This window comes from Aspergillus bombycis (assembly GCF_001792695.1).
Source record: "Aspergillus bombycis strain NRRL26010 chromosome Unknown contig00088, whole genome shotgun sequence".
NCBI lineage: Eukaryota > Fungi > Ascomycota > Eurotiomycetes > Eurotiales > Aspergillaceae > Aspergillus > Aspergillus bombycis.
In genome coordinates, this window is record NW_019170090.1 from 13,331 (window position 1) to 35,730 (window position 22,400).

General features: G+C 48.5%; 9 protein-coding genes across 9 annotated transcripts; 6 read left to right on the plus strand and 3 right to left on the minus strand.

The window, feature by feature from the left end:
* Positions 1–119: 119 nt before the first annotated feature.
* ABOM_008307 (alpha/beta hydrolase) lies at positions 120–923 on the minus strand (the record flags this gene model as incomplete). The annotated part of the gene is made up of 1 exon (XM_022535436.1): positions 120–923. The coding sequence occupies one exon, from the start codon at positions 921–923 to the stop codon at positions 120–122; it is 804 nt and encodes a 267-aa protein (XP_022386225.1).
* Positions 924–1,731: 808 nt separating this feature from the next.
* Positions 1,732–2,265, plus strand: ABOM_008308 (uncharacterized protein; the record flags this gene model as incomplete). The annotated part of the gene is made up of 1 exon (XM_022535437.1): positions 1,732–2,265. The coding sequence occupies one exon, from the start codon at positions 1,732–1,734 to the stop codon at positions 2,263–2,265; it is 534 nt and encodes a 177-aa protein (XP_022386220.1).
* Positions 2,266–3,610: 1,345 nt separating this feature from the next.
* ABOM_008309 (YbhB/YbcL family Raf kinase inhibitor-like protein) lies at positions 3,611–4,312 on the plus strand (the record flags this gene model as incomplete). Its single annotated transcript, XM_022535438.1, has 3 exons — positions 3,611–3,811; positions 3,880–4,058; positions 4,120–4,312. 3 exons carry the CDS (start codon positions 3,611–3,613, stop codon positions 4,310–4,312), a joined length of 573 nt encoding a protein of 190 aa, XP_022386221.1.
* A 295-nt stretch (positions 4,313–4,607) lies between these two features.
* Positions 4,608–5,081, minus strand: ABOM_008310 (uncharacterized protein; the record flags this gene model as incomplete). The annotated part of the gene is made up of 1 exon (XM_022535439.1): positions 4,608–5,081. The coding sequence occupies one exon, from the start codon at positions 5,079–5,081 to the stop codon at positions 4,608–4,610; it is 474 nt and encodes a 157-aa protein (XP_022386199.1).
* A 712-nt stretch (positions 5,082–5,793) lies between these two features.
* ABOM_008311 (monocarboxylate transporter) lies at positions 5,794–7,305 on the plus strand (the record flags this gene model as incomplete). The annotated part of the gene is made up of 4 exons (XM_022535440.1): positions 5,794–6,276; positions 6,335–6,579; positions 6,634–7,075; positions 7,138–7,305. 4 exons carry the CDS (start codon positions 5,794–5,796, stop codon positions 7,303–7,305), a joined length of 1,338 nt encoding a protein of 445 aa, XP_022386198.1.
* Positions 7,306–8,466: 1,161 nt separating this feature from the next.
* On the plus strand, positions 8,467–10,584 carry ABOM_008312 (MFS transporter; the record flags this gene model as incomplete). Its single annotated transcript, XM_022535441.1, has 5 exons — positions 8,467–8,481; positions 8,548–8,592; positions 8,947–9,115; positions 9,190–9,379; positions 9,465–10,584. 5 exons carry the CDS (start codon positions 8,467–8,469, stop codon positions 10,582–10,584), a joined length of 1,539 nt encoding a protein of 512 aa, XP_022386197.1.
* Positions 10,585–12,409: 1,825 nt separating this feature from the next.
* On the minus strand, positions 12,410–12,955 carry ABOM_008313 (uncharacterized protein; the record flags this gene model as incomplete). The annotated part of the gene is made up of 1 exon (XM_022535442.1): positions 12,410–12,955. One exon carries the CDS (start codon positions 12,953–12,955, stop codon positions 12,410–12,412), a length of 546 nt encoding a protein of 181 aa, XP_022386196.1.
* A 2,906-nt stretch (positions 12,956–15,861) lies between these two features.
* On the plus strand, positions 15,862–16,330 carry ABOM_008314 (DUF3759 domain-containing protein; the record flags this gene model as incomplete). Its single annotated transcript, XM_022535443.1, has 2 exons — positions 15,862–16,021; positions 16,098–16,330. The coding sequence occupies 2 exons, from the start codon at positions 15,862–15,864 to the stop codon at positions 16,328–16,330; spliced, it is 393 nt and encodes a 130-aa protein (XP_022386195.1).
* A 1,084-nt stretch (positions 16,331–17,414) lies between these two features.
* ABOM_008315 (SPX and EXS domain-containing protein) lies at positions 17,415–20,718 on the plus strand (the record flags this gene model as incomplete). Its single annotated transcript, XM_022535444.1, has 7 exons — positions 17,415–17,428; positions 17,488–17,542; positions 17,624–19,111; positions 19,183–19,326; positions 19,377–19,550; positions 19,602–19,691; positions 19,741–20,718. The coding sequence occupies 7 exons, from the start codon at positions 17,415–17,417 to the stop codon at positions 20,716–20,718; spliced, it is 2,943 nt and encodes a 980-aa protein (XP_022386194.1).
* Positions 20,719–22,400: the final 1,682 nt, after the last annotated feature.

Below are 22,400 nucleotides of genomic sequence, written 5' to 3' on the forward strand. Positions count from 1 at the left end.
CTCCAGCAATCCATGTTCCAGTAGACCGCCAAAGCGCCACAAATCGTCTTACCCACTCTACACCCATCATCACTACACACCATGCATAAGATTCACTCTACCAACTTCCCAAAACAACCCTAAGAAATCTCCACACTCCCCTCAGGAACCCCCTGCCAACTTCTCAACCTGCGCGCCAAAAACCTCATAACAGGCAGCATCTCCTCCCTAGACTTGGGCATCCCGTCTCCCCTCCTAGCATACCTTGTGAGCTCCACAAAATCGAAAACCCCCTTCGTCCTTCTAACAGCCCCATCACTCACAACCTCCGAATCCCGTCCAGCAACGAGCAACACCGGCGTCCGATTCTTCTCACCGACCACACCCCCAGAGATCGGATACGGCGCTCCAATAGAGATAACCCCCGACAACGCCATATCCCCCCCAATCCCACCACCATCATTTGCACCAGAATCACCCACATCCTGAACCTTCGGCTGTATCCCCAATTCTCTTGCACAAACCAGCCCCACCATACCTCCCTGCCCAAACCCAAGAATCATAATCTCCCGCAACTTATACCCACATTTCTGAACGAGGACACCACGAATAACCTCGTCGACTATCGTGCGCGTTGCGCGCGCAAACCCGGCGTCCATGTCCAGCGCTCCCGTGTTGGAGTCAAAGGAGATGTCGTCGCCCCAGTGGAATCCGGGGAGGTCGAATGGGAGACGTGTTGGTGCTTGGAGGGTGACGACGGTTGTTTCGGGGAGGTTGAGGGCGCGGCCGAAGGTACTGAATGTGGCGCTGGTGTCGCCGATGCCGTGCAGGAGGAGGAGGATGTTAGGCGGGGGGCGTGTGGTTGTGGTGGTGGTGTTTGGGGAGGTAATTGAGACGGTTAGATGCGGCGGGAAGTTGGACTGGGTGGGCGTTTTTGTGGGCATTCTTGCGTTTTTGGCGCTCTTGCTTTCTTTTTAATATGTGGGTGGTGGTTGTGATTTGATGATGTGCGTTTCGTTGGGCTTTAGCAGAGGCGTAGGGAGTTGCAGTAGTGTTGTGGGTTGGTATTAGGTGAGTAGGAACGATTGTAAGAGAAATAGTGGTTTCGCGGATTTCCAATGGCGTTATGGACGTGATGGTGGTGAACACCAGATGATATTTAATAAAAGATGACGATAGATCTTGATATCGATGTGGATATCGCTGCATAGTGTAGTGTTTATTACATAAGCTATGTCCGTGCATAAATCACACCATTGTAAACCCTAAGTATACCGGTTCATCTACATTGCTCTCCATCAGTGCACATCTTTGAGCTACTACCATATCAAGAAATGCTCTTCATATGCAGCTGACAGATAAACCGAGTCTTCCTTAATTACAGTTTCCCCGCCATTGTTAACTCTGGTTTCGGCATTGGAGCCCCCGAAAGCAAAGCAATGAACGTTATACTTCCCAGCACATGCCCATCCGTAAACGGGCCACTATTCCAAACCATTTGAGTTTAAATGAGCTAGTTTATTCATGACTCATTCTGCCTGTAATAGTGATGGTATGGTACTGTCAAGTAAGATGGCCGCCAACGTCTTAATGACAACCGAATGAAGCAATCGACTAGTAAGCAACCACGCCCATAGTTAATTCATTCTCTCTTGAAATGGATCTCCTCATTAACCTTCTGTACTTAATCCTTTTAAAAGCTCCTAGAGGTCTGGCCAGGAACGAAAGGCTCAAAGACTATTCTTTATCATTATGGCTCCATCATCATCCACGCCGAACAATATAGATCCTGGGGATGCTGCCGCCGTCCCAAGTCCAACCATCGCAAGTCTCCAAGACTCCTCAGCCTTTCCAAACCTCTGGTATCGAATACACGTTTTAATCGCCGATCTCAAGAGCTTTGACAAACCCACGTCCAATAAACGGCTCGAGAAGATCATTGACCCATCCTTCATCGGCGAACCCTACTTCACTCCGAAAGAAGCAGAGACAATCAAAAAGACCATTATCAACGGCAAGGAGTTCTCACAGGTTGTTGAAGAGGAACTGAATAAGCGTCTCGATCGACGTAACAAGAAACGTTTCGAAAGCGGCGACTTCCGCGTTTGTGCCGCCCACGATCTTGCTCCTATAATGGCACAGGCACTGGGTATCGACTTGAAGCGGCTGGAAAAGGACAAGCAATTTGCAAATCTGGTCGAGGAAAAAGGACTTCACTTGGAAGGAGAAAACTGGGGTGGGTTAAAGAAGAAGTCATTTGCCCCTAAAACCAGAAAACGCCGGTGATCCATTTCTACGAGTCTTTGGCACTGTCGTGTGTGATCTTCCATTAGTTGCTATAATTACTTAGGATTGGCCTTCTTCTCACGAAGTGCGAAAGATGGACGGTTACTACGAGTAGGGCTTGAAATTGAACTACAATCTTCGAGTCAGGCTATTATGCTGTTCAATAGAAATGGAGCTTGTAAGGTCCTGAGCGACATTGATGCGAGAGAAGACTCACTTATGTTTTTGAATTCTAGTCCTTGTTAACAAAGACGCATTCCTCAAAACCTCAATGGTGAAGGGAATCAACTCTTTCAGTTGAGGAACATCCAGGTATGAATATATGTATTATGAAGACCATTTTATTTTATATTTACTAATGAAAACCGAAGACACGCAAGGGATCCGAGTTACATGGGTATATCATTTAGGAAATTGGATTCACGCCTGCAACACAACGGTTATAAGAAAAGTCTATTGAATTGGAGGCCCTGTTCGAACAATATTTATTAGGTATCCCGAGTAGTTTGACTCTTTCTCTTTTCGGCTTGGCGTAGCTGCTGTTTGCTCCGTAGATGCATGATATACTTACATACCATACTCTACGACTCACTCTTTTCTTTGTCTCAGTCACTTCCTACCCCAATCCTGCCTTTTTTTAGCCGCTCTAGGGACAGGCCCCCAAATGATCCTAGAGTGAGGATCCCTCTCCTAATCTGTTATCGCCAAGCTCTTGTCATTTCTTGACAATGCCTCAGTTCCATATACAATCAAATCATACGGCCGGTTCTTTTCTTTTCGGTTGAAGCTTCATACTGATCTCCGTAAAAAGTAGGGAAGCACAGTTGACCGAATGAATTTATATTGAGCTTCAAATTTGTGTCCCCCACCCTTGCCCTACCCTCTCTTTGGAAAAAGCCCACCGAGTGTACATCTTCAGGCCACCTTTTTGTGAGCCGGAAAATTACTGTCAAGGGAACAAGGTAAGATATCAGACACTTTTGACTATGACTGAATGGATTGGTCATGCCATGCCGCCTGGAATTAACGAAATGGTAGGGATGTATTTGGAGGATGATCACAAACGCCTCGGAGGGTATTCCTCAGTGGTGTCAGACTCTATCAACTGGAAGTGTATATTCTTCTTTTCTTTTCTCCTACACTGGGGAGTTGACTTCTGTCAGAGTTGAACAGTTTACGATCTCCAGGGGCCAAGACGGAATCACTTGGATTCTTCCACCACTGACATTCCGAGTCTGCCTCCCAACCATCTGCGAGGTAAAGGCACGCGCTTATTTATACAATCACAACCCCCCGCTTCCATACACCTTGTTGTCTCATACCAGCAGCCTGGAAAAATAACGAAATGTCAGAAACTCAAGTGGTGAACTTGATCCTGTCCCTGCGCCAAGCAGGGCTGTTTCCTAGCTCCGCACCCCTCATCCCAGAGGACTTTACCCCGACGACAGAGCTTCAGGTGACATTCGGCGAGAAATCAGTTTCTCTGGGAAACCTGTTCAGGGTCAGTGATTGCAAATCAGCACCGAAGATATCTTTTGCCGCCGAGGTATGTAATCATATAGCATCGATGCGGATTGCCCCGCACGGGGCTAAAGGCTAATGTATGTACAAAAGAGAGACCTTGAATCTCCACAGCAATATACCTTGCTCTTGATAGACCCAGATGCACCGACCCCAGATGACCCCAAATTTGCATACTGGCGGCATTGGGTCATTTCCGGACTACAACCTTCGGGGGCGCCTGAAACTGTTCAGACATTAACAGAGTATCTAGGCCCTGGACCTAAAGATGAGTATGAAGCCCAACTTTCAATAATAGCCTGTGCACGTACTTACCAGGTATTGGTACGGTAGCTCACGACCACATCGGTACCTATTTCTGCTGTTCCGCGAGCCACATGGCCTATCACTTTCAAAGGAAGACGTTGGGGGTGAAGAGTTTACGGCTCGGAGGTCGTTTAAAGCTGCCGAGTGGGTGCAGAAGCATGGACTGGAGCTCGTTGCTGTGAACTGGATGCTAGGCGCTGGGGATGGTTGGCACGAGTAAACTGACCTTGTATGTGACATCTTTACCATAGTCTTTTTAGCCTCCTGGATAGACCAAAGTGGTACACCTCATCTACTTTCTTCAGCTACTTAGAAAAAAGCCGTACACAGAGATGTCACATTCGACACGATATGCCAGAGAAATTGATAGATGGCCCAAACTAAGTCGGAATAGCGCCTAAGAAGAAGCAGAGAGCTTGTAGCCGACTATCAAAATACGCACCGTTATGAGAGACGCAAGTTTGTCTATGGGCTCAATAGGGCTCCAACCTTATTCTATATACACACTAGTGACACTACCCCTCGATGATAAGCCCATTGGTCTTAAGAGCAGGAATTGCTCTCTCCATCGTCCACTCAGTACACTTCATCAAAGACCGTCTGGGCTCCCCAGGCTCGTAGAAAATCAACGGATCTTTTGTCTTAAATGGCTCCGTCTTCATTGTCTTCATATTGAATGCTTTCTGCTGGGGTGGTGTTGGTAAACTGCCTAAAACCCGCTGCCAATCGCCGGGATGTTTGCAGGCTTGCGTAACGCCCAGCTTCTGACTTGTATGGAACTCCGGGGAAAGCTCCGGGGCCTCACTAAGAGTTCGAGTATAGTGCATCCCTTCCGATGAGGTGATATCGCCGGTGACTTCGTGAATAGTACCGGTACCGTTCGGCCCTGTCTTGACGAAAAGGGCGGTATGAAACCTTGGTCCAGGGAGATCAGGGTCCTGCATGGCGAGAGTGGACCTGATAAGGAAGACATTGTAGTATTCAGACATTGTCAGTTCTTACGAGGTGCCGGGTATTCGATTAAGAGGTTGATCTTTGGGTTAGAACCCCGGTGTATACTGCTCGACCGATGCTGGTGCCAGTGATAATTTGTTTGCCTGGAAGCACATGTATTTCTTTTCAGTTAGGTTCTATATAGAGAAAATGGCTCAAGATATGCTTAGCTTACAGATCCCCCACAGATCCCCCACATCCCAATTCCCCGCCCCGCTTCCCGTGCCCGCTCCAAGCCCTACCATGGTCAATCATCCTCTTGACTGATAAACAGTAAGAATGATTTTGGATATATACTTCAACTTCAGCAAGTCGAAATTTGCCCTCCACGAATCAACTGGGCATGGGTTCGACCGGCTTCCACAGTAAATCCAGGTATTGAAGTGTTGTACTATTTGCGTGATGTCACAGTTGGGCAGAGCTGTTTGTTTAAGCATGAACCTAGCAAGTTCTACATAGAGGGCGATGAAAAGGCAATCCCCGAAGGTTTCCTCTAGGAATAGCATTAGCCGTTTAAGATTAACAAAGAGAAAACAAAACAGCAGAGGTGGGGAGACCTGGACCCCGACGGAACAGCCATTCCTATTTATTATGAGTCAGAAGGACTTTAAATCTCTCTCCATAGTCTCTTTTTCACCATGCAAAACTTTCCGTATCTTCAGTGTCATAACTACAACATAGGACACACAGACATCGCAGGCAGACATAATGAGTCTGCGACCGCCCGCTACAATTCGCCGTCCTTCCAGCAGCATGGATGGCGTTTCCCACGAGTTGTCACGGGCCAACAGCGACATTCGACGACCAGATTCCCCCGACCAAGGTTTTCAAAACAATAATTGGGACAAAAAGGAAGGCTGGCCTGTTGTTGCAGCTGGATCAGCCATATTCTTTGTGTATCTGGGCTTAATATATTCCTATGGCATTGTGCAACTTCATCTTGCTGATGCGCGTCTCGCTAGCGCCTCGACCTTGTCGTTCATCGGATCCTTGGGTGCAGCAATGTCTCCTCTCATGGGCATTGTAGTAGCTCAGATTATCAAGCGCATTGGCTATAGAGCCACTGCTTTTGTAGGAAGCATATTTCTGGGTCTTGGAGAGTTCACTGCGGGCTGGTCAACGCAATCAGTTCCTGCCATGTTTGCCACACAGGGGTTTCTCTTTGGTATTGGAGCTGCCCTGCTCTTCTTGGTAATAAAAGACTCACCATAATACATGATATCGTCAGGCTCTAATGCAAATTCTACAGCCAGCGGCAACAGTGCCGTCCCTATGGTTCAAAAAGAAACGAGGACTAGCAACTGGTCTTGTCTATGGTGGCGCGGGGTTAGGTTCTGCTGTGATTGCAATTTCGCTAGAAGAGCTGATCAGCGTCACCGGTCTGGAAGGAGCTTTAAAGATACTTGGAGGCCTAGCATGGATTATTTGCATCCCAGCATCATACTTCCTCAAAGCGCCGGCAGGAAGCGCGCGTGCCGTGTCGAGCATACAATGGTAGTAGGCCCCTCTACCGGTGACAGCTGCCTCTTCGCTGACATTAAAACACAGGAGTCTCCTCCGTAGTCTTAAATTCATTCTCATGTTATTAATGGGCGCCATCGCAACCTTCCCTCTTTTTGTCCCTCCGTTCCTACTTCCACTTTATATCTCCTCAATCGGTTTCTCGAGCCGTGCGGCTGCAGCTATACTCGCGGCTTGGAACTTTGCCTCTGCTCTCGGCCGTATCGGAATGGGATTTGGGGCAGATATATTCCTCGGTCCGGTCAACAGTATGATCCTATCGCTCACTGTTATCGGCGTTAGTGCAATGGCACTCTGGCCGTTCGCATCCTCCCTCGGACTTCTCATTTTCTTCGCGATCATCAATGGAATGGGCTCCGGTGGTTTCTTCAGCCTCATGCCTGTCGTAGTAGGCGCAGTGTTTGGAGATGGACAGCTCGCGAATATCATGTCTATGTTGACGACATCCTGGACCTTTGGATATTTTCTAGTAAGATCCCATCTATCTCTTATACATCGTCCGTTATTGAGTAAACGCTAATGTTATACCAGGGGGCTCCTATCGCTGGATATCTGCTTGACGCTTACGGCGGCACAGACGCCGGCCTTGCAGCGTTTCGACCTGCAATATTTTATGCTGGATCACTGACACTGGCGAGCGCGGGGTTGCTTTTGTTTGTTCGGCTGATGTTGAACAAGAAGATATTTGCGAGGGTATAGGGCTTTTTTAACAGTCGTGCTGTATGTAGGACGATTGTCAACCGTGCATATCAGGTTGATAACGACAAGACCCTATGGTGTTGTGTCAGTTGCCTCAGAAGGGTTAACATGGGACATGGTATAATTGTGCAGCTCCAGAGGTGTGAGACTTACTAGCGATCTGTGATATACTAGATATCGTGACACCTTGAGAAACGCATGGCCCTCAGCTCATGGACACAACAAACTTCCTGAAAGTTGTATGACATATTTTACATCCAAGTTGTACTGCTTTCTGTGCTTAATAAACAAGGACAAGTTGCAGAACAACACGTTCAGCTGGATACTAAATGTGGGCTCTTGTGGGTATACTTGATTGGCATTCTGTTTGCTACAGCTATCCTGTTCGTTGGTTTATCTGAAATGAACTAGCTGCTGCGCTGTTATTCACATTTACTTAGCGCTACCATCTTGAGCTCTTGCAATTAGCTGAACTTTGAATCCAGAATGTTGTACACAATTGATGTTCACTGTCAGAGTTCTCAAGAGATTTTTATCAGATTAAAGTAGATCGGCCTTCATAGGAGGACTAGCCCTAATGCTTTGACTTCACCCAGTATACCTCCTTGTTCTTTACATATACCAAGCTGGACAGCAAACCAGACGCCGTGAGATCATACACCCCCAACGGTGATGGCGCCTCGCAGAAAGACACATACAGCCTATACACTCCCTATTCTCTAGCTTTGTCTAGATACTAGCTCGTAAGGTCGAAGGATCTTCAAAACATACTAGACTCTGAGGGATCGGGTCGCGAATAATATACATCTAGCCACTTTGTAGCCAGTCTCCAGCTCTTATAACTTTAAAGATCTAGCCGATGGCGTGCGGTATTAAATACTTATGTATCGCATGTTCTTCATTGCGTGGCATGCGTGCACCTTTCTTTGCTTACAAATTACGTGTGAAGCCCTGGGGATCCTCGGAATGTCCGCTTTAGGGCAAGCCCACATCGTGCGAGCATCACAGTATATGGTATAATCCATTGCAAGAAGTATTATTCTCTCGAGTATACCCCGCATACGAATTGAAAGTAACAGATGCATGTATCGACAGCGACGCGTCAGCAGGCAATGAAAAAATAGATCATGGAGTAAATACAGCCAGCTCCACTAGCCCCCAATGTACTACTACGTAGTATGCAGATGTTGCATAATGGTTCACACCCATTGATGTCGTAATATCACCACTGATATTTGTCAGCTTAATGAGGCCCGGTACCCACTGCTCCCAGCCTTGCGGCTCAGAGTGAGAACCATACTACAGGACTAGACAGTGCTAAGCATAAGGGACTCCCATGAAAGGGACATATTGATGGTGGCCATGCGGCTAATAGGGATCTTACACGATAAGCATAACCGGAGATTGGTGGTAGACTCTATAAGAAAAGGGTCAATCATAGAATATTTCGGCCATGACTATCATCATCATTTTAAACGCATTCAAAGAGCCCTAACTTGCCCCAACCCCATCGATTAATAATCATTTACAACCCATGTACCCAACGTTCGTCACCAACACCATTATTGGTGGCTTTATTGGTCCTTAGTGGCAGCCCTGGGATAATCATGGCCTGGTATTTAAGTTGAACGCCTACACTAGATTTCACATCTCACTGTGTTGCTGTCGAGGCAAACGGGGAATATGGGAGGCATGAATCCAGTTGAAGAGCAATCAAAGCTAGCATCTGACGATGCAGTGCTTCCCACGGCAGACCACATTGTCTTAGATGTGAAAGAAAATCCGAAAACGTGGCCCACAACTAAGAAGTGTAAGACAACTGAGAGTCCATATGGTGTTTATATTGAGCGACTGATAGGGTAGCTAATGAATCATGGCATGTAGGGATCTGCACTAGCATTGTGGTGATGATGACGGCGACCGTGGCCTGGTGCTCCAGTATCTACACTGCTGCCCTCCCGAATATTATGCAAGACTTGGGATGTTCGCAGATTGTGGCGACCCTTGGAGTGACGACCTTCCTCCTAGGCTTCGGGTTTGGATCTCTATTATTTGCGCCGCTCTCTGAGATCTGGTAGGCCTGGCTTTTTCCCTCCTCCAACACCATAGAGCACCAATCCCGACACCTCCCCAACAGTGCTAATCCGTAACCTTCCCAGGGGCCGGGCTCAAATCTTTCGCTTGACAATGGGTTTGTTTGTAGCCTTTCAGATCGGCTGTGCATTAGCTCCCAACATCACCTCACTTATCGTCTTCCGTTTTTTCGCAGGCTTCTTCGGTTCCCCCACCGTCAGCAACTCGGGGGGCTCCATCACTGACCTCTGGCCGCAGAGCAACCGCTCTGTGCCCATGGCCTGCTTCTCTGCAGCTAGCTTCCTAGGCCCTGTTTTTGCCCCAGTGGTGGGTGGGTTCATATCGGAGTATGCACCCTGGCGCTGGAACTTCTGGGTAGTGCTTATCCTCAGCGGCGTAGTCTACGTTGCTGTCTTGTTCTTCCTGCCCGAGACGTATCCGCCCAAGCTTCTTTACGACAAGGCCCGGCGTCTGGGCCGCGAGACTGAGATGGGACAGCCCCAGGTTTGCCAGCAGCTGCGCAGCAGTCTGACTCGTCCGTGGCTCATGCTCTGTACGGAGCCCATTCTCTTCCTACTTTCTCTATACATGGCCTTCATCTACGGTATACTCTATCTAGATTTTACCGCCTACCCAATTGTCTACAAGGAGACGCGAGACTGGAGTCCCGGAATGGCGGGCCTCTCATTTCTCGGGATCGGTGTCGGCATGACCTTAGCGACCATAGGTTCTCCTTACATCAATGTAATCCACCGTCACTTTGTGCTTCGCCTCGGACCCAAGCCAGAGGCTCGTCTACCCCATCTGATTATCCTCGCCTGGCTCATCCCCATCAGTCTGTTCTGGTTCGGCTGGTCCGCCAAACCTCCGACCCACTGGATCTGTGGCATCATCGCCGGAGTCCCATTCGGGTTCTCAATCATCCCGCTCTTCTTGGGCATTATGGCTTACCTGACAGACTGTTATGGGCCCTACGGTGCCAGCGCCCTGGCTGCTAATGGTGTCTTGCGATCCATCTTTGGTGCCGTGTTCCCGCTCTTCGCCCAAGACATGTACAAGGGTCTGGGTGTCTCATGGGCCACCAGTGTCCTGGGTTTCGTCTCCCTGGCGATGACACCGCTACCATGGATGTTCTATCGGTATGGACCACGCATTCGTGCCCGCAGCAAATATCATCAGAAGACAGCCGCAGACCCATGGGAGTAGAAGACCGTGTATTCCCGTAGCCTGGTCTATGGTGGCCTGAAATATACTCGCTTGCATAATAATACATGAAGACTGTACACAAGATCAGAAGCTATGATGGTAGATCTATATCGTGGCTGGACCGAAAGCAGCGGAGAAGGTAGGGACAGCGTTCACCCAGGCATTCTCTAGCTGTCCAAGAATAAAATTAGGAGTAAAAATATGCAGCTCTACCAAGGGTCATTGAGCCAACGACGGAAGTATGTACTGCACGTTCTATATAAATAGACAAGAAGTCACCAGAGAAGTCTCTCAGTAGAGATCAAATAAAATGCTAGCCCTGGTAGGTAGTTACCTATCCCAATCGTTGTATTTGTCTTTATTATACACTAATTATTGTACTCTTTTTATACTCCCGGTCGCCTGTGAGACTATCGCTGAATTCTAAGGTCCGAGCTGGCCTGATATCATATCTACCCGGAAAATATTTAACTTTGCCTGCCTGTATGGGTATGAATCAATTATCTGGGCACATCTAGAAGAGTCCAGGTCTTGCAGAATTCGATAGCTAATCCTCAGGGAAGACCAGGAACGCTCCTCTAAGAGAAATGTGAACCAGTGACCAAGTCTATTAAATGGATATTGCCATTGTAGTATGTGCGTTATATTTTCTTCTGCCCTGTCCCGCCCCATTTCTCAGTCGACTGCATTAGATGTTCATTCGTGTTTATAACATTGGAGTGTATACAAGTTACTTGTGAATATTACTCTAGACCACGGATAACCCGGTCTGTTGTGAAGGGTGAGGCACGATCGTATCCCCTTAGGTATACAGTCTCGAGATTGTATATGTTTAACCCCACATCGGTGTGATTTAGATGAGACATGGAAGGCTATTAAAATGCTTCAGACAGAAATGATCATCCTGCGACTTTCTACCCAATGTACCTCGCCCCAGAAACTTGCCAACAATCCAACATTATGTGCAAAACGGCCGCTAGAGAATAGAAGAATTTCCCTTGGTCCCATCCTTCCTGTAGTATACGGGGGAGTGGTGAAGGCATCTTGAACTATTGCTCCCCTATATTCTCCACAAACTTGGCATTATAGTTTCACTAGGGAGTTCATTAGCTACAGTTCCTCGCGAGGGGGAGTGGTGATGTGACTGGTGACTGGCATACTGTTAATGCTTTGAAACCTTTCTTATAATATGCTCACAACGTCGTCCCAATTGGTAGGTTATTTTAAAGGCCTGATCATGACATGACTTCTACTAAGATTTGCAAGAGGGTACAGTAGTTATCTCTTGATGACCAAGGTCTGATTAATGATAACGAAGAAGATGATGTGTTTCTATAACCCATCTGTAACACAGCGACTGTTAGAGCAAGCCGACGGTATAGAACAAAGGAGTGTCGCATTGGAAACAGAGATAGAAACTTACGAAAGTGCTGATCTGACGAAACAGACATTTCATTACTTAGGCAACCAAAGATGCAGTAGCGTGTATCAGGAGGGGATTCGGAAACGTTCAAACTATTAGGATGAGTATGTACATAAGTAGTAGCATGTTATAGAATGCTTCCATTAATTTTCGGCTTTGAATTGATCCAAGCACCCACTCCTCCATAGCATATCTTTCCATGCAAGGTGAGTATTCATAATTATACATCAAAACGCCTCCGTCATCTATCCCATCAATTCAACTATGGTTATATTGCTCAACAGCCCATCAGGTAGGCACTTAGAGCCCGTAGTCCTTCGTCAGGCAAATTAGGACCGCGTTTAGGCCTTGCACTCCAACAGTTTTAAGCTTGTGACCTGCAGTATCATGTTAATACAGAAATCATTTGGGGACCTTCTCAACGACTAACTCTTTATACTTGGCATATTGTGCTATCAACTCTTTACCAAAAACCCAGGTTTCTGGCTCCTTCAAGCATTGGACGAGCTTTTCACAGTTTTTATCATCGGTGTATTTCAGCATATCCATGTTCATTATACCCCATCCCATTGCTTCCGAGACTGCGCAACTTTTGATCGCCTTCAGATCTTCTTCGTTGCAGTAATTGTGGGAGGCCTTTGTACATCTCTGCACAATTCTGTCTCCAAGGACTTGGACTTTTGGTTTGTAGTTTGGTAAAACTGGTTTCTGGGGGCATTCTCTGAGATTCTTGATGACATCCTGGAAGTGGGGCTCGAGCCATTTCCAGTCTGCTTTCCCGGGCTTTAGACCTTTACTGCAGACCAGTTCGTCCATGACGGGACCCAGTTGTGCCTTCGCTATATCGCTGATTGCGTCCAGATTGTCCGTACAGACATTACTGGGCAATGCATTGGTGACTGAGATACAGAGGAGAAGAAACGAGCTGAGAGGGGATATCAACTTCATGTTGGCAACAAGTTGTAGGATGTATATAGGTAAACGATTGGGAAAAGAAAGCAAAGAATCGTTCGGTGACTAGCATACAAGTTTCTACTCAGAATCACTGGTTGCTATAGGCTTATATAAACTTCCCGGTTGACCTCTATAGGCCCGATCAAAAAGCCCCGTTGTCGGAATTTCAATCTCCTCAGTTCTGCTTGAGGAGAATGTCATATCCTCTAACTATTGAAACTAGAATTTGATTGTCACTGCTATTCGGATAACAGGGCCAATGATATATCGGTGGTGGTTGGGCGTATCGATAGTTTGGTCTTGATAGTCAGAGGTTCTGAAGAACACTTCCTCTTTAGGTATCCGAGCTGGAGAACTCAAGGGACCGAACCCTGAGCTAGTGGAATTTTAATCTCATTAGTCCGATCAGATCACCAGCTACCAGTCATACTATCTCCCGCCATAAATGATCTTTACTATATGTAGTTAAATTAAGAGTCTAAGCATGTCGCTTATTCGATAAACCAATAAACAGACAAGATACTCAGCTAAATGCCAAGCCTATTTGGATTCCCCTGGCGTGTGAGAGCTTCCGTCGAACTTCAGTAAATGGTGGCGGAGGTCATACTAGTAAAAGAGGCGAGAACTTGATAATACTTGCAAGCTGGACTGCAGAGAATGCCACAAACTGATCATTCCTTGGTTGAACGCGATTCCTTTCCATCAACGTCAACTCAACCGGCAAGAACCCTCTTTGCTACCAGTTTACCGGCCTGAGGCACTTGAAGTGGACGGACAGATGATCGTGACGCAGTGCTTTCTGCAGTGTCTGCGAGAGGCAAGCGGCCGTCCATTTGCATATGATCTAATGTAGGCGGACACCAAGAGCTGCAATTTGGAATACGTCTTCCAACCCTTGCTTCTTGATGATGATGATGATGAAAATTTTGGAATCTTCTCTTGTGCCCCATCACGATCAGCAGTACTTTGGTTTGCCGCTCAGATAGAAAATACGGATGGTATGGTAGATCACACCTATTGCAATAAAACTTATCAGGGTGGTCGTCCATGAGCATTTTGAACTGCAGTGCCAAAAATATCCCAGCGAAAATACCCAAGTTGACAGCTCCAACATTCAGGGGAAGTGACCACGGTTGAACGGACAATATCCCACCAGATTCACGTGGCAGTAGCACCGGAAACGCTCCGCATGACAAAGAGGACCCCCTTGCCGAAAGCGTACGTAGTCTGGTATTCCCAATTAGTCGTTAGTACCTCAGGCCACCCTCCGTGTGTCTCCACTTCAGCCTCAGCCACAGGTTGTTGGTTTCCTTTTAGTATACGGGAGGAACGCTGCGTGGCTGCCTGCAGTACTCCATACTAGTACCCATTGAAACTATTCACCGCCACTACCCGCGACGTCGGAGGCCATTCGATGGTCCTCGGCCTAAAGGCATTTCTGTTACTCCGATTTACTCACTTCACCCTCCCCTGATGTTCTCAAGTGGGGAAAATTATTACCCTTGCCCCAAACAAAATGGTGCCGTCCGACACTCCACTCAATGAGCCAAAAAAAGGAGCGAAGTTAACAGTGACTAAGGGAAATGAAACAAGTTGTTCCATTCCTGATGCAGGGGCGTAGTCCATGATTCATGACTAACCTCTGCAATTCTTTTGCGGTTTTCAAGGCAGTATTGGAGTTCTTTTCCGGGGATCTCTCCCTTCACACTGTTTCATTGCCGCCGCGGATCTCCTGGCAGATGGCATAGGGCGCCGACAAGCCTTGGACAAGAGAAGCTTGGCAGGAGGGAGAGGCTCGGGTCGACCGGCTTCACGGCTGCCGGAATTTGTGGCTCCGTGGCTGATGGCCATATTTTTAGTTTACGCGCCCAGGAGTAAGGCTGAGGGGGCACGACCAGTGTGGACCCCCCATTTCGATCGGCGCTGCATAGCCTATGGATCTCTGGAGACACGTACTACGTATGTACTCTGTACCTACGGTGCTCCGTTCATGACAAGATTAGTCGTTTCGCCCTAACGGTCCCTTTGCAACTATCTATCGACGCTCATCCACCAGAGCCTATACTATGTAGCCGCCGTCGATGCCTAAGGCGGCATCCTTTTGAATGAGCAGAACAAGCCCGACTGCGACGGATTCTCTGCAGGGAAATGGGGACCTTGATCCACTACAATCTTTTGTTACGTTTCAAGCCACGCCCCTCTCCTCTGCCAAGAGCCCCGGCAACTGGATCGTGTCTGTTAAACCCATACCGTGGTTGGATTCAACAAAACCATAGTCTGGTACCATAGGAAGCTAAGCGCCAGCGTCTCCTCGTCTCGGTGTCTTGGCGGTGGCTGATGTACATATTCGCGCATGGAAGCACTCCTATCAGTGATCGCCTCCTATCCCGCGCCCGTTGTTATGCTTTTGGTAACGTGGCAGTCTCTCCGGCTGATCACTGGATGTGATCTGTTCGATTGGTCCACCACCCATCGCATGGGTTGCCTCCCTTCTCGCCTAGGTCCGAAACCCGGTCTCCATGAAATGAGATAGGTGGGGCAGAGAGCAACGTAGGCAGATGGAGGGGTAGCGATAAGCTGAAGGGTACGCCAGCTTGGTGGGGTGTGTGCCGGGGTATATTAAGATGTATCGTACCCCCTGCTGCTCAGACTATTCTTTTCCTCATTCTCCGTCCAAGAAAACTCCTACTCATCTCATTCGTCTCCATCTTTTCCCGCCTTTTTACATATCACAAAAATCATTCACAATGGCTTGGGGCTGGCGTAAGTCATTCTTCTCCTCGTCAAGCTTCACCGAATTCACCCCAGTTATCCCTCCGAGATATGAAGGGTTCCCCCCTGCTTGTCGGAACTCAGAACTTCTCGTAATGGCGGGGTAGTTGGTCTTCACATGACTGTCGATGGCTAACAGAATTCCTTTTATAGAAGAATCCGAGGAGGCTCACCGCAAGATGCAGGAGGGCCCTGAGAAGCACGAGGGTCACCTCTCTCACGAGCTGATTGCCGGTGCCGCTTCGTTCGCCGGTATGAAGGCCTGGGAGGACCACCAGCGCAAGCAAGGTATGTGAACACTGGCTGTGGTTTTGGCTTTCCATCCATGTGACAGCACCTGATAACGTTGTTGGAACTACAATAGGCAAGACCGTCAGCCACTCTTTCGCCAAGGAAGCCATTGCTGGCATTGTCGGTTCTCAGGTCGACAGACTCATTGAGACCAAGGGCAGGGACAAGATCGACGAGATCAAGGCCAAGAAGCACGCCAAGGAGAACGCCGAGCGCATGTACGATGAGCACTATATTCAAGGACAAAATGCTCCTCACTACGACCCTCAGGAGCACAAACCCCATCCGTCCTTCGACCGCTGGTGAACATTTCACGGGACGGAGTTGAACTGCGGGAGACGATCCTCAGTCAGTTCCAAATGATGACGCTTGTATATAGAAATGAATGAAATAAATATCTGTGAAAGGAATCTGTCAACTTGTCCATTCTCCCGGGTATACTAAAGTGGATATAAAAGCTCCTCCTGCGATTGAAATAAAAAACAAATAATGATCCTTGGCAAATACCAACGCGCCTTGGCAGGTTTAGTCAACGTACGTATGTACAAGAGTTATGTAGGATTCCGCAGAGTCTGGAAAGTCATCAGAGTATGGCCCACTTGCCTCCGAGACCCAAGTGTGTCGGGTGCATCAGGAATCGAAGAATTCGATACGAGTCTGGAAACTACTCCTGGTCGTAGTTAGTTAACCGTTCATGTACCTGATGCGGTAATCAATTCGATCAGGATGACATCGACAGGGGTCCGGCCCTTCACTGCGTACAGAATCCACGTTGGATTTTCTCCGACCGGTGGGAAAGTCACTGACTCAGCATGGCGGAGGAGCCAGTAAGGGGAGCCCAATTGACCCCCACTGGAACCAACCACAAATGATGTCTCTTAGACCGCTGCACGTGCATATCTCCGAGCCTATCAGAGCGTTCTTGAACCAATGATTGTCGGCCCAGATCGACCTGGATGCCCTGTGTTGGCAAAAAGCTGAGAGTTACTTCAATCGCCGGGATGATCTATCAGGCTTTATTGTCCTTGGCGAGCACTGAATGGTGAAAAATTCCTTTATCTTTCCATTTTGCTTTTTCTCTTTTTATTTCTTTTTCTTTTTCTTTTTTTTTTGATTTGAAAATCACCCCCCCGTTCGTTTCCTTTTGTGGAGGTGGATTTCCCACTCGTCTCGCTTTTCACTCCCAGCGCCATTGCTATACTTAAGTTGGTCTCGGACAGATTCATTCTCCTGTCTTCCCTTCTTCCCTCATGATGATATAAAGACCGACGAAAGCGTTCCGGACTTCCAACACAGCGGCCATTTTCCCGTCTGAATTCGAGACTTCCGATCACTTTCTCACCACTGCTCGCCTCACTACCATGCCCTCTTATCTCCCCTCTTCCGCAGAATGAAATTCGCCAAGTGGGTTACACTGGTGCAGACCAATTCACATGCATAACGGCTAACATTCAAGTTCACAGAGAGCTGGAACAGGAATTAGTTCCAGAATGGCGCGCCAAATATCTCGACTACAAGGTTTGATCCCATTGTGTGTGTTTGTTTCTCTTTTGCTTTTTCGTTAGTTCCCCAAATCTGACTGTCTCGTTCGGGCTATAGGCGGGCAAAAAGAAACTTAAAGCCATTTCACGAGCACTCCAGAAGACCAATCGAAGTCCCAGCCATGCGTCCCTCCGGCACATCAACCATGGCGATCCGTCAACGATAACCGCCAGTGGTCCCGACCCTCCCTCCTCGCTCCATCAATCGGACAGAAAGCATCCAGCCACCGACCCGACTTACAACCCGACGTCGCCAGTCAGAAGTGGTTCTCGGACATCACGCTCAACTCCCGGTCGACGAAGCGAGCGCCAGCCCCTGCGAGTGCCTGGCTCCCGGTTCTCAACGACGGTAGGAAGCTATGGAAGCATCATCGCCACACCCCCACTGCACGCTGGCTCTTCAGATGTGGCCTCGTTCGAATTACCGGACCCGGCGATCGACTTGAAGGTCCAGGACTTTGCCCCGAATAGCGAGATCACCCGCCCCGATGAACCCCGGAGCCCTTCGCCAGTTATGGCACGCAATGCCAGTACCAGGACCGTGCCGGAAATATCCCAGCGGAGCCCGTCCACCAACACCGATAAGGATGGAAAGAGAAACACATTTTCTGGCTCAAACAGCAAGCGAGCCTCCGAGATCCTGAAGCGGGTATTCACATACACTGAGTCGCAAGAGAAGCAGGATGATCAGCCATCTTCGGAATACCAACGGCGGCAAGACGAATTCTTCGCATTCTTGGACGACGAGCTGGCCAAGATCGAGTCATTCTATCAGATGAAAGAAGAGGAAGCTACTGAACGCTTAAAGGTGCTCAAGCAACAACTTCACATTATGCGCGACCAACGCATCCAGGAGGTCTTGAGCAATAAAAAGGGCCGAACGCAGAACGGACACTCGCACAAAGAGACTGGTTTCGGGGGACTCAACGGTTCCCGGTTGAAGGAGGCCTTTGTGGGACGTCGAATCGGGAAGAATTCCAAGGCATTAGCCGAATTAGCCACGCCGGCAGTAAATCAAGGACAGGATGCAGAGGTGGTGAACCGCCGCAGGGACTTCACTCGTCGACCTGAAGACGCAGCAAATCATGAGGTCCCCTATCGTTCTGCCAAGCGGAAGCTTAAACATGCGCTTCAGGAGTTCTACCGCGGCGTGGAGCTGCTGAAAGCGTACGCCTATCTCAATCGGACTGCCTTTCGCAAAATCAACAAGAAGTATGACAAGGTGGTTAACTCCCGTCCACCCCTGAGGTACATGTCGGATAAGGTCAACAAGGCATGGTTTGTACAAAGTGAGGTCACCGAAAACCTGATGGCCGCCGCGGAGGACCTTTACGCTCGCTATTTTGAACGCGGAAATCGCAAGATCGCCATCTCCAAACTACGCAAGACCCTCAAGAAATCAGGCGACTATTCGCCAAATACATTCCGTGCGGGTCTTCTCCTGATGGCTGGTATATTGTTCGGCATCCAAGCTCTGATATACGCCGGTCAGCATTTTCATCACCCGGATCCCGTGGTACCCATCCACACCAGCTATTTACTGCAGGTTAGTTTGAACGACTCTATGATATACGCCATGTTAGGCTACATCAGTTACGACGAGACTGACTTGAACAGATATACGGCGGGTTTTTCCTCATAGTCTTTCACTTCTTACTGTTTTGCTTGGATTGCATTATTTGGACGAGGAGCAAAATCAACTATGTCTTTATTTTCGAATACGATACTAGAACTGCGTTAGACTGGCGTCAGCTAACTGAGGTATGCGCTCCCCAAATACCATCATCGCGGTCACGCTAACGCCAAAACAGCTACCTTGCCTTTTCATGTTTCTCTTGGGTCTCTTCATGTGGCTTAACTTCTTATCGGTTAATGCCATGTACATTTATTGGCCAGTGGTGCTTATAGGAATAACGGTGGTCGTTCTTTTTCTGCCTGCCCGTATACTTTATCATCGCAGTCGAAAATGGTGGGCGTATTCCAATGTGAGTGAACCTTCAGCTGTATTCGGGAATGGCCTGGCTTACAAGCAGCAGTGGCGTCTATTGCTAGCAGGACTGTATCCTGTCGAGTTTCGGGATTTCTTTCTGGGCGACATGTACTGCTCACAGACTTATGCTATGGGGGTAAGTGTATGACGGTCTTCTGACACATTGAAACTAATAACGAATCTAGAATATCGAGCTATTTTTCTGCCTTTATGCTAAACACTGGACCGAGCACGCGCAGTGCAATTCTTCTCACTCCAGACTATTGGGATTCTTCAGTTGCCTGCCATCTATATGGAGATCTTTGCAATGTCTGCGTCGATACGCTGACACACGGAACGTTTTCCCACACCTACTAAATTTCGGAAAGTACATCTTCGGTGTTCTCTATTACGCCACCCTGAGTATGTATCGCATCGACAGAGTGACCCGATTCCAGGCACCGTTCATCACATTTGCGTTATTGAATGCAGTCTATTGCTGCGTTTGGGACCTTGCCATGGACTGGAGTTTAGGGAACCCTTATGCCAAGCACCCCCTTCTACGCGAGGTTCTGGCTTTCCACAGGGCATGGGTTTACTATGCAGCCATGGTTGTCGATGTCGTGGTGCGATTCAACTGGATATTCTACGCCATATTCGCTCACGACATCCAACATTCGGCTGTGCTCAGCTTTGTGGTTGCGTTCTCCGAGATTTCGCGAAGGGGTATATGGACGATATTTCGAGTGGAGAACGAACACTGCACGAATGTTCTACTTTTCCGAGCGTCACGAGATGTGCCTTTGCCTTATGAGGTGGCCTCACTACATACAGAAACCGACCAACCAGCCGAGGAAATGATGGTTCAAGAACCACAGCAGCCCACTCCTCAACCTCCAGCGGCCGATATAGAACACGGAACTCCGCCCACGCCGGGTACATCCCTCCGGGCACGCGGCTTATCCCGAGTGGGAACCATTCTGGCCTCCGCCCATGCACAAGACTTCCAGCGCAGAAAGCGACCGGAGGATCTGGGTGGTGCCTCTGCGTCTCATACAAACGCAGACACCCCTGAGGACAGCAGCGACGACGACGATCCGACCGACTCCAGACCCTACTCAGATAACATCATTGTCGAAGACTACGCCTCATATGGAGACAACGACGACAGATTTGCACACTAACGACTACACCATCCTTTTCATCTTGCATTTTCGGGAGCCCGTTCTGATTTTCCAGCCACAAAAGTCGCATAATTTCTTATTCATGGACATAATTATAATGACATATAGAAATACATAGTCTAATAGAGATAGGTTGATGATTGACTTTCTCCTCTTCCCAGTCTAATCTGCAAGGAAAGACCGCCCCGCCCCTTCACCATGGCAATTCAGCAGACCTCTATCAGGATCTACATAGCCCTGTCGCTGACTCCAAACTCAACCACCCGCCCTACAACCCTACGTAGACAGACAACACTCCCCAACCCCCGAAAAGTAAATGTCCACGCCATCGAAGCCGCGCATTGAACACAAGATCTCCTTCCTAATCCATCAAATCAAGTCCCAAACATGCTCCGATCCAAAAACCACCCACCACCCTCCAGTGGACAACTACTATCCATAAAACATCCCCCCCCCCCGAAGCGAGCAAAATCCACGTCATCCCCATCACCCCTGCATCCCCGAACCCTCCGAGAATGCAACCCGTCGATCCTCGCGCCCCATCCCTACGAGGCCAAATATGTGGGTAACATGATGATCCATGGGCGGTCATTCATGTCGATCTCAACGATCGTCCCTTGGGATGGGGTTTTGCTTCGGTAAGGGCCGAGAGTTTGCTGGATACAAGAAAAACTTTCTTCTTCCTGGAAGAAATAGGGTTTCAGTAATTAATGGATGGTGTTTCGGGGTTTGGGTTTGGGTTTGGGGGGGGGGGGTTCGGGAATCGGCGTGAGGTTTTGCAGGTGGCTTATCGTAGTTGAAGAGGATGGATACTAGTAGATCGTTAGCATTTGTTAGGGCTCACACTGGTTGTTTGTGAAATGGGGTGTCTGCTACAGCTAGATTTGGGGGAACTGTGAAAACACTGAACGGCAACAAATGACCATTTGTTTTTTGTTTTTTGGTGCCAGAAACCACGCCCAGGCTACTTATTTAGTACACTCATCTACTACTAACAATTTTTGGTCCCGTTGTTTCTTGGCTACTCAAGACGTTGGACTCGGATAGTACGCATGTACTCGTCGCTATATATATATATATATATCCCAGCAAACCCTAGCTTCTTCTACCCGTGGTCCATACCCCCCCCAGCATTTATACTATCCTGGCAGATATAGACAGCTGCAACTGAAAAATTGGAATGGATGGCTTGGATAACTTCAAGCTTTGTGCATGTCAGATGGCGCAGGTTTATTTATACCAGACCGATCATTGTTCTCTGCAGAGAGATTACGCACTAGCCTCCCTATTATGATCTAGTTGGGGTTGTGATACGTGCCAGCAGGATCGGCTTGCAATCAGTACCGCTGGTTCGCGTAGGTGCTCGGGATTATGGAGAGAGTCATCTCTGGTATTGGGCACACCTGTATCGCGCAGGTCGCTTACGTTGTTGTTGTTGTTTAGGGGCTGGAAACCCCACAGACCACAGGTCCATTCACTGCGATCGGCGGGAGGCTTAGAGGAAGTTAAGACGTCAGGCCTCTCCCAACAGCAGCGCGCCCAGCTTTTGCGAAGCATTGCGCACAGGCCCGAGCCCACCAGGTCGCTTGTATTGCTGATGGGGCCGAAGCCCAGCACATCCCAGCCTGACGGGCCATGATCGGCGTGGGGGCCAGAGGCAGCTGGAAAAACCAAGCCTCGAG